Below are 15541 nucleotides of genomic sequence, written 5' to 3'. Positions count from 1 at the left end.
ACGTTTTTAAATTGAGGACACGTGACAAACCAAAGCTCACTTGCCACCTGGGTGACCCGAGTCGCCCCCGATTTACTCCACATTCCACTAGCCGTTAGTAATTTTATATTTGATAAAGGAGGATCTCTTCAATGCAGTCAACAATTATTCCCAGTGTGGATTACGGATATAGAGTGTGGAACGTCCCGAGTACCACCCCACCAAACTTCTCCAAGATCCTTCAGCTGTCAAGGCTCCGCATCCCTCCATCTTGCTGCCTTGTTCCTCTCCTACAAAAGCCTCCTCCAAAGCTACCTCTGAACCTGCCTTCGATCACCACCTCAACCACTACCGCTGGATTATTTCCATCTCTGAGATTTTCCAATACCTTAACAGTGCTTTACTGTGTCAGCTGTGGCTCAGTGGGTAGCACTCTCAGCTCTGAGTCGGAAGGTAGTGGGTTCACAATCCCACTCCAGAGAACCTGGGCACATAATCCAGGCCAACAGTTCAGTACAGTGCTGAGGGAGCGCACCACTATCGGAGGTGGCGTCTTTCGGATGAGACGTTAAACAGAGGCCCCGTCCGCGCTCTCAGCTGGGTGTGAAAAATCCCATCTACTATTTCAAAGAAGAGCAGGGGAGTTATCCCCGGTGTCCTGGCCAATATTTATCGCTCAGATTATCTGGTCATTATCACATTGCTGCTTGAGGGAGCTTGTTGTGCGCAAGTTGGCTGCCGCGTTTCCCACATTACAACACTTCGAAAGCGCTTCATTGGCTGCGAAGCTCTTTGGGAAATCCGGAGGTTGTGATAAGGCGCTATATAAATGCAAGTTATTTTCTTTTACTCACCGAGCACTGAAGCCAGCCACTCGGTATCCGATCCTGTTGATCACCTACCTCTTTTCACAGCTCGCGGACTCCCGGGGCCGCTGTTTTTCCTCGGCTCCGATCCCGCAGTTGATGTCCGGAAGCTGGCTTGGGAACTGCTGTCATCGTCGGATCCCGAGGACTCGTCTGGGAAGGGAATGTTGCTGATCTGCGTGGCTTTCTGGCAAAGCCCATCCGGAGAAAAAACAATCAATCCGTCCTTGATTTTTAATAATAATGAACTTCACCTCACACAACCCCACCCACCTCCCGAAATCTTTTGAGTTGATGCTTAGGCTTGGGGTAGAGAAATGTCCAGGTTGTGCATCTGGCTTACCAGCCTTCCAGGATCAGCCTGCAGTCACCAGGAATTAAAGACTAATCTCCAGGATAAAATAATTTAAAGAAAAATTGTAAGTTGTTTTCATTTCCTTCAGCCCTTTCAATTATTAGTTGTAAAAATATTGGAAATGGGGAAAATTTGCTATTTGACTGACTGTCAAGAATCATTCAATCGACTAACAAAGAGCGTCCCCGCTGCGGACCGGGTTGGGAAGGCGGGGCATTGCGTGGATGGAAGCGTCTGACAACCAATGGCGGGAGTGACGGGCGGGGCCATTGGAGGCAGGAGATCATGTGACAAGACCGCCAGGACTACATCCAACCAGTGTCGCCAACCCGATTGAGCACTGACTGAGCCTCTCACATCCAATCCACATGGAGGTTGTGTCAGTGGTGACGTGGGTGTGCTGAGATGGGCCAGAGGAAAAAACATCAAACACAGCAGGTGGTGGCTGCCATCACCAGACACTAAAATGTACAGATAAAACATATGCAAATTCTGGCAGCCATGTCCTAAGGACGAAATGAAAGTCTCGGCCCTCTGCCGATTACAGGAGCTGGGGCCAGTGGCCTCGGCCGGATTTTTTTCTCCCTTGGCAGGTGTTTGGATGCAAGCTTTTCCAGACCAAACAAAACTACTTCAAAAGGTCATCTTTTCATAAGAACATAAGAATTAGGAACAGGAGTAGGCCATCTAGCCCCTCGAGCCTGCTCCGCCATTCAATAAGATCATGGCTGATCTGGCCGTGGACTCAGCTCCACTTACCTGCCCTCTCCCTGTAACCCTTAATTCCCTTATTGGTTAAAAATCTATCTATCTGTGATTTGAATACATTCAATGAGCTAGCCTCAACTGCTTCCTTGGGCAGAGAATTCCACAGATTCACAACCCTCTAGGAGAAGAAATTCCTTCTCAACTCAGTTTTAAATTGGCTCCCCCGTATTTTGAGGCTGTGCCCCCTAGTTCTAGTCTCCCCGACCAGTGGAAACAACCTCTCTGCCTCTATCTTGTCTATCCCTTTCATTATTTTAAATGTTTCTATAAGATCACCCCTCATCCTTCTGAACTCTAATGAGTAAAGACCCAGTCTACTCAACCTATCATCATAAGGTAACCCCCTCATCTCCGGAATCAGCCTAGTGAATCGTCTCTGTACCCCTTCCAAAGCTAGTATATCCTTCCTTAAGTAAGGTGACCAAAACTGCACTTTCAAATAGGAATTTCACAAAAAGGATTCAAATCCAAACTTCTGCTAATCCCAAACAATTCCAATAAAGCAAATGGAAAGAAAAAAAACTTCTCAAAGTCCTAGCATGGGTTACGTGCCAGAAGTCTATCAATAACGGCACCAAACCACTGCAATATCCCAAAGAACACCAAGAAATACTAGCCTAACTAACCGGTGTACACTGGTCGACTTGACCCGCTCTGCAAGAACGCCTGTGTTCACAGTGTTCTATCGAGGGTTGCTTTGAAAGAAGGACCGGTCCGATAAATAAAAGCATGGAATTTGGGGGGTGTTTGAACAGCTGGAACATCCCTCCCGCCCCAACTCTGGCCTTCGCCACGGTTTTCGGCCCCCCCCCCCCCCAGCGAGTTCCCAGTGGGTGTCAGGTAGGGGTTGAGCTAATTGGTCGAGGCAGAGAAGAGGGAGCTTCACACTGTGTCTAACCATCTAATATCTGACTTGGGAATGACATAGAATATATTTTAGATAAATATGAGGGGGGAATATTCTTGCACTAATACATGAAGTGTCCCGGAGCAGTTCTTTACAGAGACACAGGCCCTCATATTTACAGGGAGTTCGGGGGAGGGAGCAGGAGGGAGACTTCGATTTCAAAATTCTTATCCTTGTTTACAAATCCCTCCATGGCCTCGCCCCTCCCTATCTCTGTAATCTCCTCCAGCCCACAATCCCCCCCCCCATCCCCCCCCCACCCCCCCATCCCCCCCATCCCCCCCCATCCCCCATCCCCCCCCATCCCCCCATCCCCACCCCATCCCCCCCCCCCACCCCATCCCCCCCCCCACCCCCCCCCCACCCCCCCATCCCCCCCCCCCACCCCCCCATCATCCCCCCCCCCCCCCCCCAAGATGTCTGTGTTCCTCTAATTCTGCTCTCTTGAGCATCCCTAATTCTAATCACTCAACCATTGGTGGCCGTGCCTCAGCTGCCTGGGCTCCAAGCTCTGGAATTCCCTCCTTAAAACCTGCCTGTTCTCATTTCTACTTGTGCGGCTCGCATCAAATATGTTATCTCATAATACTCTTGTGAAGTGCCTTGGGACGTTTCACTATATTAAAGGCACTATACAAGTACAAGTGTTGTTGTTGTTGACGAACCAATGAAGACGCTCCAAGGGACCTGGGTAGGAGGAGGATGACTCTCAGCGCTAATCCTGAAATGTGAAGCTCAGCTTAAACTGTACCAAACATTATAACACGACCAGCTTCTATTATGGAGTGAGCCTTGCCTTATGGTAGCTCGGGGCTTGAGCCCCATTGCAGACAGTGCCGGAGAGCAGAGGCAGGAGGTCGTGTCACTGAGTGCATGTCCGATGGGAGCAAAGCGTCCCCATCCCCTACCGTAGCCGGGGGAAGAGGACCTCCAACGTCGGAATAGTGGGTTGACGTCCAGATGCCTCCCCGCTTTCCCCCCTTTATCCTTATTGTTGCCCTGGCGATCAGAAGACGAGCGCTCTGTCCTCCGCTGCGTCCAATGGGAGCAGAGAGATGTCCTCCCCTCCAATCCCATCTAGCTGGTCCTCCTAGCAAGGGGGTTGTGAGTCAAGCTCGTAACTTGTTCTCGTAGAAAGAGTCTTTGTGACGGCCCAGAGTTTGATCTGCTGGATGCAAAACATTGGAAGAAATGGGTGGTCTCATGGGCCGTTAGATACGGGAGAGAGGGGAGTGCCTACCACGCCGCCCTTGTGACCCATGGGTAATTTAGTACGAAGCCACACGGACTACAGCGGTTCAGGATGAGGGCCCACCTCCACCTTCTCAAGGAGCAATTAGGGATGGGAAATAAATGGCGACCATGCCAGCCATGTCCACATCCCGAGAATGAATTTTTTAACAATACACTGCCCCATAATAGCCGCACTGCACCTCCACATTCCTATCAACCGTGGGCATCTCTCCCAGCAGCAAAGTTCCAGAGCGCCATGTGTTTAGGGGAAGCCCAACCTGCTTCCTTGCGGGTCCTATCTGGTCAGTAGACTTTTTATAAAAAGTAGGTATCTTACCCCTTTCAAGGTGGTGTAGACGGGAACGGTGACGTTCTTGTAAATGAGGTGAGTGAAGGGACCGGAGGTTATATTCGCAGGAAGGTTGGACACTGGAAAGCAAAAGAGAAAAATGTAGCGAGAGTAGCACAAGGACGACAAGTCTAAAGTTTGGTTACCGCACACTGCTCTGGACTGTACCATTTCCCAACATCGTGGGGGGGGGGGGGTGGTCTTCGTTAATTTCTGGCCGACCACACATGTTCTGGCAGTGAAGAGGCTCCTCCACAACTTTTGAGGCCTAGGGCTCATTTAAATCTTGCAGGTGAGCTGCAGGGTGCTGTAATGTATGCACCTGTCAGTATTCTCTCAGGTTGGTAGAGCTGTTGAGTTGTGAGTGGCTTAGCCAGTCATGTGATGTTCACAAGACTCAATAAAACCCCAGCCAGTTGGGTTCGGGGTTCCACGATGAGGCAGGTGGTTGTGAACCTGGTGGATGAACTGGTAATGTGTAGTGTGATTGTTAAACCTTTGCGAATAAACCAACTAGTCCTTAATGGCAATGTGTTGCTATGAATTCTTAAGCAAAGAACCCATGAAGCAAATACATTACGAAATGGCGACGAGGATGGGATTTTCTTCATGGTTAAATTTTTGGTGGAATTTCCCTTTATGAGAATGCAAATGCAATTGGAGCACAGCAAGGAGATTGTGATTTGGCAGTGTGATTTGCGAATGAGCGTCTGATATTACCATTTTTTTTTGCGAGTACTAAACGGCTGGGCAGCAGCTTTCCCGCTAAGGCTCAAATTAAAGTCGTAGTTAAGGCCCGATGACATCATCGGGCCCCGGCCTGCATCTTTAATGAAGGACCTCGGTGGCTTAGCTGTCCGTCCGGAAGCCTGGGTAAAAATCGCACCGGGGGATCCGAGCAGCCCATGGGCGGGTAAGTAACCTGGGTTATTTTAACTGCCCGCTCGCCCAGTTTCCGCCAGGTGGGTGGGCAGGATTACAACCATTCCTCACGGTCTTCGATGTGAAGTGATCTGGGCTGACGGCTGCAGGGATGGGCAGTGAGCCCTTTTATCGATGAGACTCGCACCGGAAATAATCTCGGATTTCACCAGGCGCTCTCTCCCTCTCTGAAGCGGGTATGAGAGTGTACCACGCCAACAAACCTGATGATTACAGGGGAAATGCGCAAGAGTCAGAAATAATTGGCCAAAAATTGCGGTGGGGGGCTTCCTGCGGGCGGACTTCTCCAAACAAATTATTTTTTTTTTTGCATATGGGCTCACATATTCCAGGAACGTAAGTGCAACCTGGGATGGCGTGGACCTGGACCACCAATGAACATCTCGTACAGTATTCTCATAGTAATCGGAGCTAAGAGCTCTCGTTATTATCAATGAGAATACCCCAAAAACTCAATCACAACACAATAAAGAAAAGAAATACCTCACATATATAAAATTAATTGAAATAGAATTTAATTAAATGTTCTAGACATAAATTTAATTTGTTTTTATATGTTTTAATGGGTGTAAAAAACAAAATTACTTAACGGACAGGGTTTTTAATATAAAAATTAGTGATAAAATTTAATTTTTCTTTCTTTTAAAACTCTTACTCTGGTAAAATAAGTTATATTCCTGTTTTTAACCAGGCTTAAGAATTTAAAGAACATTCGCTGGGCAAGAGTTGGGCAAATAGCCCAAATCTCTGCCCCGCGAAGGTCCTTCTCACTGGAATGTGTGCGATCCGTCAAAAGACGTTTTGACAGATCGTAAAGGCAGGTTCTCGGCGCATGCGCACCACACACCAAGAACCGGTATTTACGAGGCCTGTACGGGTGTGGGCGCACATCATACACACCCGGAGAGGCCGTAAGTTACAGCCCAGTATCTAACCAAAATGGATTCATTGGCAGAACGTGTAGAATCCTTCATCTTTCACTGCCGTCTCTTTGATTCCTCAGAACATTACTGAACGCACTGATCCCACTTCAGATCCACTCCCAGCTACTGCCTCTCATCCTTCTGTTTATTTAAGGCTTTGAAGCCCAGCTTGTGTGGATTTACCAGTGCATGCAGCCCACATTCCTCGGGTTTAATTACAGGGCAAAGTGCCTCCTTTTATCTGGGATGTGGACCGCGGGGCCCCCGAATGGGGACTGACACTCCCGTTAGTCAGCCATGATAATCGGAGATCCACTGTTTGCCTGGGACAGCTGTGCAGGTGTCAGAGTCAACGCCATGAACTGCCCACAGGTAGGGAGGGACCTCCTGGCCACACAAGTGGACTTCAAGGGCTGGTCGCCCGAACCCCGAACCCCAGCCGGACAATTGGAGGTCCGTCACTCTGCGCAAAGCAACTCCACTTAAGGGAGGCCTCACCAGGGTCACCAAATCTGGCAGGACATATTCTTGGAGGTTTCATCACATGACCTCACATCTCCAACTGCCCCGCCCCGCCAAACAGCCTCTTTTCCCATCTCCAATATTACAGAACTAATCATAAACAAAAGTGCTCATAGAAAGTGAATACCCCCCTCGCAAAAAAAAAAAATACCCAACTTGAGTTTTCTCCCAAACTTTGCTTCCATAAGTGTCCCGATTAATCTTTCATTCCTGGACTATTCTGGAGGGTTGTCAACTCTAGGCCTCATGCCTAATCTAATCTGGCGTTGCGTGCTAGGGCCCGGCTACAATTTACTGATAGAGACAAACTGCTCGCAAACACGTGCGCACACTCACATATGAATGTAGGGGCATAAACACACCAGCTGGCACTTACTTAGTCACACTGCACCAATTGGCACAACATGTCTACTAGTACATGAGCACATCATCACCAACCCATGTCACATCTGACTCCATAGTGTCATCTGTGGCTCAGTGGGTAGCTCTCTTATCTCTGAGTCAGAAGGTCGTGGGTTCAAGTCCCCCTCCAGGAACTTGAGCACATAAATCTAGGCTGACGCTCCAGTGCAGCGCTGAGGGAGTGCTGCACTGTCGGAGGTGCTGTCTTTCGAATTACGTTAAAAGATCCCATGGCACTATTTCGAAGAAGGGCAGGGAGCAACACAAGGCCACGAGCTCGCAAAGTCAATGGGTGGTTTTACTTGAACAAATGCACTTACGTCTCTTAGGGGAGCTGGTTCCAAAGGTCACCTCAGACATCCTCATGCCAGACTTGGCTAGGGCGTAGATTCGACCCTCCTGTAACGAGAAGGAAGACTCAATGGGGACAACAAGCTTTTGCGCCTTGAGACTCAGTCCCCATGGACAAAGTTAAAAGTAATTCATCTTGATTCACAATCAATGTTTGAAAAAAGGGGCAGCGAGTAGTCTCACTCGTCATCGGGATTACACAGGATATACGGCACAGAAATAGGCCATTCAGCCCAACCAGTCCATGCAGGAGGTTATGCTCCACTCGAGCCTCCTCCCGTCTTTCCTCATCTAAATCTATCTGCATAACCTCTATTCCCTTCTCCCTCATGTACTTATCTAGCCTCCCCTTAAACACATTTATACTATTCGCTTCAACCACATTCTGACCACTCTCTGGGTAAAGAAGTTCCTTCTGAATTCCCTATTGGATTTATTGGTGACTGTCTTATATTGATGGCCTCAAGTTATGCTTTTTCCCACTCTCTCTGTATCTACTCCACCAAAACCCGTCATAATTTTATAGGCCTCTATTAGGTCAACTTAATTTAGTCAGCTGTGGCTCAGTGGGTAGCACTTTCGCCTCTGAGTCAGAAGGTTATGAGTTTAAGTCTCACTCCAGGCACTTGAGCCTAAAATCTAGGCCGACACTTCTGTCAGATGAGATGCTAAATCGAGACCCATCCGTCCTCTCAAGTGGATGTAAAAGATCCTATGGCACTATTTTGAAGAAGAGCAGGCGATTAATTCCCCGGTGTCCTGGTCCATATTTATCCTTCAATCAACATAACAAAAACAGATTATCTGGTCATTATTACATTGCTGTTTGTGGGAGCTAGATGTGAGCAAATTGGCTGCCGCGTTTCCCACATTACATAAGAACATAAGAAATAGGAGCAGGAGTAGGCCACAAGGCCCCTCGAGCCTGCTCCACCATTTAATAAGATCATGGCTGATCCAATCATGGACTCAGCTCCACTTTCCTGCCCGCTCCCCATAACCCCTTATCGTTTAAGAAACTGTCGATTTCTATCTTAAATTTATTCAATGTCCCAACTTCCACAGCTCTCTGAGGCAGCAAATTCCACGGATTTACAACCCTCAGAGAAGAAATTTCTCCTCATCTCTGTTTTAAATGGGCGGCCCCTTATTCTAAGATTGTGCCCTCTAGTTCTAGTCTCCTCCATCAGTGGAAACATCCTTTCTGCATCCACCTTGTCAAGCCCCCTCATAATCTTATACGTTTTGATAAGATCGCCTCTCATTCTTCTGAATTCCAATGAGTAGAGGCCCAACCTACTCAACCTTTCCCCATAAGTCAACCCCCTCATCCCTGGAATCAACCTAGTGAACCTTCTCTGAACTACCTCCAAAGCAAGTATATCCTTTCGTAAATATGCACGCAGTATTCCAGCTGTGGCCTCACCAATACCTTATATAGCTGTAGTAAGACTTCCTGCTTTTATATTCCATCCCCTTTGCAATAAAGGCCAAGATACCATTGGTCTTCCTGATCACTTGCTGTACCTGCAAAATATCCTTTTGTGTTTCATGCACAAGTACCCCCAGGTCCCGCTGTACTGCGGCACTTTGCAATCTTTCTCTATTTAAATAATAACTTGCTCTTTGATTTTTTTCTGCCAAAGTGCATGACCTCACACTTTCCAACATTATACTCCATCTGCCAAATTTTTGCCCACTCACTTAGCCTGTCTATGTCTTTTTTACAGATTTTTTGTGTCCTCCTCACAAATCACTTTTCCTCCGATCTTTGTATCATTAGCAAACTTGGCTACGTTACACTCGGTCCCTTCTTCCAAGTCGTTAATATAGATTGTAAATAGTTGGGGTCCCTGCACTGATCCCTGCGGCACCTCATTAGTTACTGATTGTCAACCAGAGAATTACAACAGTGACTACACCCCAAAAGTACTTCATTGGCTGCAATGCGCTTTGAGACATCTGGTGGTCGTGAAAGGCGCTATATAAATGCAAGTCTTTCTTTTCTTTTTTAATAATGGAAACTGCCTATGTAAATGTGTCACACTGTAATTACACCATCCCATCAGCAGTGGCAGTGTAATGCCTCACTTTTGCTCCTCCAGGCTCCTCAGCCTTTACTGCAGAGAAACTCTGCCTACTTGGCTTCTCTGCTTCCCAATTTGCCGCACGTTTTGCTATTAAATTATAAGCAGCATAAAATTGAACTATTGTATGAAAATAAGGGCAGAATGTATGACTTTAAAATGAGGACTGAATTTTGTCTGTTCCCCTGGGTCAAGTTATAGAAACATAGAAACATAGAAAATAGGTGCAGGAGTAGGCCATTCGGCCCTTCTAGCCTGCACCGCCATTCAATGAGTTCATGGCTGAACATTCAACTTCAGTACCCCATTCCTGCTTTCTCGCCATACCCCTTGATCCCCCTAGTAGTAAGGACCTCATCTAACTCCTTTTTGAATATATTTAGTGAATTGGCCTCAACAACTTTCTGTGGTAGAGAATTCCACAGGTTCACCACTCTCTGGGTGAAGAAGTTCCTCCGCATCTCGGTCCTAAATGGCTTACCCCTTATCCTTAGACTGTGACCTCTGGTTCTGGACTTCCCCAACATTGGGAACATTCTTCCTGCATCTAACCTGTCTAACCCTGTCAGAATTTTAAATGTTTCTATGATGTCCCCTCTCATTCTTCTGAACTCCAGTGAATACAAGCCCAGTTGATCCAGTCTTTCTTGATAGGTCAGTCCCGCCATCCCGGGAATCAGTCTGGTGAACCTTCGCTGCACTCCCTCAATAGCAAGAATGTCCTTCCTCAGGTTAGGAGACCAAAACTGTACACAATACTCCAGGTGTGGCCTCACCAATGCCCTGTACAACTGTAGCAACACCTCCCTGCCCCTGTACTCAAATCCCCTTGCTATGAAGGCCAACATGCCATTTGCTTTCTTAACCGCCTGCTGCACCTGCATGCCAACCTTCAATGACTGATGTACCATGACACCCAGGTCTCTTTGCACCTCCCCTTTTCCTAATCTGTCACCATTCAGATAATAGTCTGTCTCTCTGTTTTTACCACCAAAGTGGATAACCTCACATTTATCCACATTATACTTCATCTGCCATGCATTTGTCCACTCACCTAACCTATCCAATTCGCTCTGCAGCCTCACAGCATCCTCCTCGCAGCTCACACTGCCACCCAACTTAGTGTCATCCGCAAATTTGGAGATACTACATTTAATCCCCTCATCTAAATCATTAATGTACAGTGTAAACAGCTGGGGCCCCAGCACAGAACCTTGCGGTACCCCACTAGTCACTGCCTGCCATTCTGAAAAGTACCCATTTACTCCTACTCTTTGCTTCCTGTCTGACAACCAGTTCTCAATCCATGTCAGTACACTACCCCCAATCCCATGTGCTCTAACTTTGCACATTAATCTCTTGTGTGGGACCTTGTCGAACGCCTTCTGAAAGTCCAAATATACCACATCAACTGGTTCTCCCTTATCCACTCTACTGGAAACATCCTCAAAAAATTCCAGAAGATTTGTCAAGCATGATTTCCCTTTCACAAATCCATGCTGACTCGAAGCCAACTTCATCAACAAGGACAGTGATGGGGGGGGGGGTTGAGCTCCGGTTTTCAGGAATGCCTCAGTCCATGTGATGGGGCATCAACGTCCTTGCTAAGAATTGGTGGCAGGCACCGTGGACCTTCTCCACAGTGCTGTCCTCGGTCTCTGGTTTCTACTAAGTCATCTCCTCTTCGGGGGTGATGAGGTGGTCTGGAGTCCCCATGGGCAAGAACGAATAGTAATATATTATAAGTCATGCAGACAGAACGCGGTGCGAGTCAGCATCACTGTTACCTGCTCTAAAACTTCCTCGTCATAACCTTCCTCTGATTCACAGTGAGCAAAATCACAAAGGTTCTGTTCAAATATATGCACCGCTATATAGACAAATCCATCTATATATGGAGACAAAAAATAACAACTTGCATTTATATAGCACCTTTAATGTAGTGAAACATCCCAAGGCGCTTCACAGGAGCATTCTCAAACAATATCTGACACTAAGCCAAATAAGGAGATATTCGGTAAAAGAGATAGATCTTAAGGATCGTCTTAAAAGAGGAAATACAGGTAGAGAGACGGAGGGGTTTAGGGAAGTAGTTCCAGAGCTGAGGGCCTTGGCAGCTGAAGGCTGGAGTGATTAAAACCGGGTTGCTCAAGAGGCCAGAAATGGGGAGCGCAGATATCTCGGAGGGTTGTGGGCAGTAGGTTTTATTTGAGGTGCGCAGTCCCTTTAAATCTCCTGCGCGGCTGCAGATGCACGGTATCGTCTCCAGCGTTCCAGCCGGTGAGCAGCCTGCACGGGATCTCCCAATCCCTGCACAGCCACTTAGGGGGAATGTTGGTTGTGGGACTGGAGCAGATTACAGAGATAGGGAGCGGCGAGGCCATGGAGGGATTTGAAACGAAGGATGAGAATTTTAAAATCGGGGCATTGCTTAACCGGGAGCCAATGTAAGTCAGCGAGCACAAGAGGTGATGAGTGAGCAGGACTTGGTGCGAGTTAGGACACGGGCTGCCAAGTTTTGGATCACCTCTAGTTTATGTAGGGTAGAATGTGGGAGGCCAGCCAGGAGTGTATTGGGATAGTCAAGGCTAGAGGTAACAAGGGCATGGATGAGGATTTCAGCAGCAGATGAGGCAGGGGCAGAGACAGGCGATGTTACGGAGGTAGAAATAGGCGGTTTTAGTTATGGCCGGAAGTTCATTTCAGGGTCAAATGTGACACCTAGGTTGCGAACAGTCTGGTTCAGCCTCAGACAGATGCTCGGGAGAGGGATGGAGTTGGTGGCTAGGGAACGGAGTTTGTGGCGGGGACCGAAGACAAACCATTCTATATATAGAGACAAACTATTCTATATACAGAGACAAACCATTCTATATACAGTGACAAACCATTCTATATACAGAGACAAACCATTCTATATACAGAGACAAACCATTCTATATACAGAGACAAACCATTCTATATACAGAGACAAACCATTCTATATATAGAGACAAACTATTCTATATATAGAGACAAACCATTCTATATACAGAGACAAACCATTCTATATACAGAGACAAACCATTCTATATATAGAGACAAACCATTCTATATATAGAGACAAACTATTCTATATATAGAGACAAACCATTCTATATACAGAGACAAACCATTCTATATATATATATATATATATATATAGAGACAAACCATTCTATATACAGAGACAAACCATTCTATATACAGAGACAAACCATTCTATATACAGAGACAAACCATTCTATATACAGAGACAAACCATTCTATATACAGAGACAAACCATTCTATATACAGAGACAAACCATTCTATATATAGAGACAAACCATTCTATATACAGAGACAAACCATTCGATATACAGAGACAAACCATTCTATATATAGAGACAAACCATTCTATATACAGAGACAAACCATTCTATATACAGAGACAAACCATTCTATATATAGAGACAAACCATTCTATATACAGAGACAAACCATTCTATATATAGAGACAAACCATTCTATATACAGAGACAAACCATTCTATATACAGAGACAAACCATTCTATATACAGAGACAAACCATTCTATATACAGAGACAAACCATTCTATATATAGAGACAAACCATTCTATATACAGAGACAAACCATTCTATATACAGAGACAAACCATTCTATAGACAGAGACAAACCATTCTATATATGCCAAGGCATCCCTTTTCTTTAAATACACTGCGATTCAATCTGCCAAGAACAAGCCAGACATGTCTGAACTTGCTCAAATGCTTTGTGCAGGAAGCCTGGGATCATCTGCACAGCAAAGGCTTTAGCTGGAACATAATGAAAAGCTCAGACATGTAATTCCAGTAATCATTGTCTTGCTGTGTTTCGGAAGAAACTGCTTAAATTGAGGATCCAGACAGACTTCTCTTCAAGTCAGGAAATCATGTAATCATCCAGTGTGTCTCCATGAAACTCTGACCAGCACTCGGTGGTGGGTGCTATAGGGGCTGCAAGAGCAAGTTGAGGGCACCCTCGTCAGGGGATGGCAGTGTCCCATGCCCGGCAGGAAGTGCCACACGGATTCAATGCCTGGCAGGAGGACTTGGGAACATCCCAGTTTAAGGTCTCTGGCAAGGTGAGGCTACCCAAACATGTCATGCACGGAGGGGGGGGGGGGCGCGGGGGAAGACACAGAGTCCTGCGGGAGGGGGGGGGTGGGGGGAGACCCGTTATACTGGGGGGGATGGGGAACCCTGTTATACTGGGAGGGATGGGGAACCCGGTTAAACTGGGAGGGATGGGGAACCCGGTTAAACTGGGAGGGATGGGGAAACAGAGACCTGGGTGGGGGTGGAGCCCCACTACTGGGGTGGGAACCCCTATACTGGGGGGGGGGGGGGGGGGGAGCCCCTATACTTGGGTGGGGGGGGCGTTATACTGGGGGGGGGTGGGGGTGCAGAGCTCCATTATATATACTGGGGGGAGGGGGAAGCCCCATTATACAGGGGGGGACCCGTTATACTGGAGGGAAGGACCCGTTATACTGGAGGGAAGGAGGGGACAGAGCACCATTATACTTGGGGTGGGGGTGGGGTCAGAGCACTGGGTGGGAATGGGGGTGTAATACTGGGCAGGGGGGTAGAGCCCCTATACTGGGGTGGGGGGGGGGGGGGCGAGAACCCGTTATACTGGGGGGGGGGGCCGAACATACCCCTGGGGAGGGAGGTGGGGGGGGGGGGGGGGAGAGGAGAGCCCCATTATACTGCAGGGGGAGCGCCCTGCTATACTGCGGACCAGGGTGGGGGAGCCTCGTTGTATTGGGGGCCAGGGGGAACAGAGCCCTGGGGGGGGGGGGGGGAGAGGGGGAGAGAGGGGGGAAGCCCCTATACTGAGGTAGTCCCATTATACTGGGGGGTGGGGGGGTGGGGGGGTGGAGCCATGTTGTCCTGGGGGAGGGGGGGGAGCCGCTATACTCGGGGAACGGGGGGAGGGCAAGGGGAAAGCCCCATTATACTGAGGGGAGTAGCCCCTAATACTGAGGAGGGGGGGGGGCAAGCCCCGATACTGGGGGGGAGGAGCCTCTATACTTGGGTAGGGGGGGGCATTATATTGGGGGGTGAGGGGATGCACAGCCCCGTTATATATACTAGGGGTGGGAGCGGGAACAGAGCCCTGGGGGGGCGCGGTGGAGCCCCGTTATACTGGGGGGGGGTCCGTTATACTGGGGGGTACAGAGCTCCGTTATACTGGGGGGGGGGGGGTCCGTTATACTGGGGGGTACAGAGCTCCGTTATACTGGGGGGGCCCTATATTTTGGGGGGGGGGGAAGAGCCCCTTTATATATACTGGAGGAGGGGACTAAGTCTGGGGGGGGGGGGGGAATCCCATTATACTGGAGGGGGGGGCCCGTTATACTGAAGAGAGGGAGGGGACAGAGTCCCATTATACTGGGGGTGGGGGGGGGGGTCAGAGCACTGGGTGGGGATGGGGGTGTACTGGGGGTTATACTGGGTAGGAGGGTGGAGCCACTATACTTGGGGGGGGGGGGCGAGAACCCGTTATACTGGTGGGGGGGGGGGCCGAACAGACCCCTGGGGAGGGAGGTGGGGGGGGGGGGGGGGAGAGAGGGGAGCCCCATTATACTGCAGGGGGAGCACCCTGCTATACTGGGGACCGGGGTGGGGGAGCCTCGTTATATTGGGGGCCGGGGAGGGACAGAGCCTTGGGGGGGGGGGGGGGGGAGGGGGGGGAGGAGAGAGGGGGGAAGCCCCTATACTGGGGTAGTCCCAGTATATTAGGGGGTGGTGGGGTGGAGCCATGTTGTCCTGGGGGGAGAGGGGGGAGCCGC

At 48.6% G+C, this 15541-nt stretch overlaps 2 protein-coding genes across 2 annotated transcripts in view; one reads left to right on the top strand and one right to left on the bottom strand.

Annotated features, from left to right (window-relative positions):
- Nucleotides 1–1262, top strand: part of pigh (phosphatidylinositol glycan anchor biosynthesis, class H) — a 93957-nt gene extending 92695 nt beyond the window's left edge. The window contains exon 6 of the mRNA XM_070878822.1: nucleotides 894–1262. The gene's annotated coding sequence lies outside the window, so the exon portion shown is untranslated. The remainder of the gene's footprint in view (nucleotides 1–893) is intronic.
- plekhh1 (pleckstrin homology domain containing, family H (with MyTH4 domain) member 1) overlaps nucleotides 1–15541 on the bottom strand; it is a 140271-nt gene that overhangs the window by 53831 nt on the left and 70899 nt on the right. Inside the window, exons 8-10 of the mRNA XM_070878820.1 lie at nucleotides 7567–7645; nucleotides 4446–4537; nucleotides 882–1032 (exon numbers count right to left, since the gene is read on the bottom strand). Coding sequence (XP_070734921.1) covers nucleotides 882–1032; nucleotides 4446–4537; nucleotides 7567–7645 — 322 coding nt within the window. The remainder of the gene's footprint in view (nucleotides 1–881; nucleotides 1033–4445; nucleotides 4538–7566; nucleotides 7646–15541) is intronic.

The sequence above is a fragment of the Pristiophorus japonicus genome, chromosome 4, assembly GCF_044704955.1.
Source record: "Pristiophorus japonicus isolate sPriJap1 chromosome 4, sPriJap1.hap1, whole genome shotgun sequence".
NCBI lineage: Eukaryota > Metazoa > Chordata > Chondrichthyes > Pristiophoridae > Pristiophorus > Pristiophorus japonicus.
The sequence above is the reverse complement of the archived record's forward strand: the minus strand, read 5'-3'. Positions and strand labels throughout refer to the sequence as shown.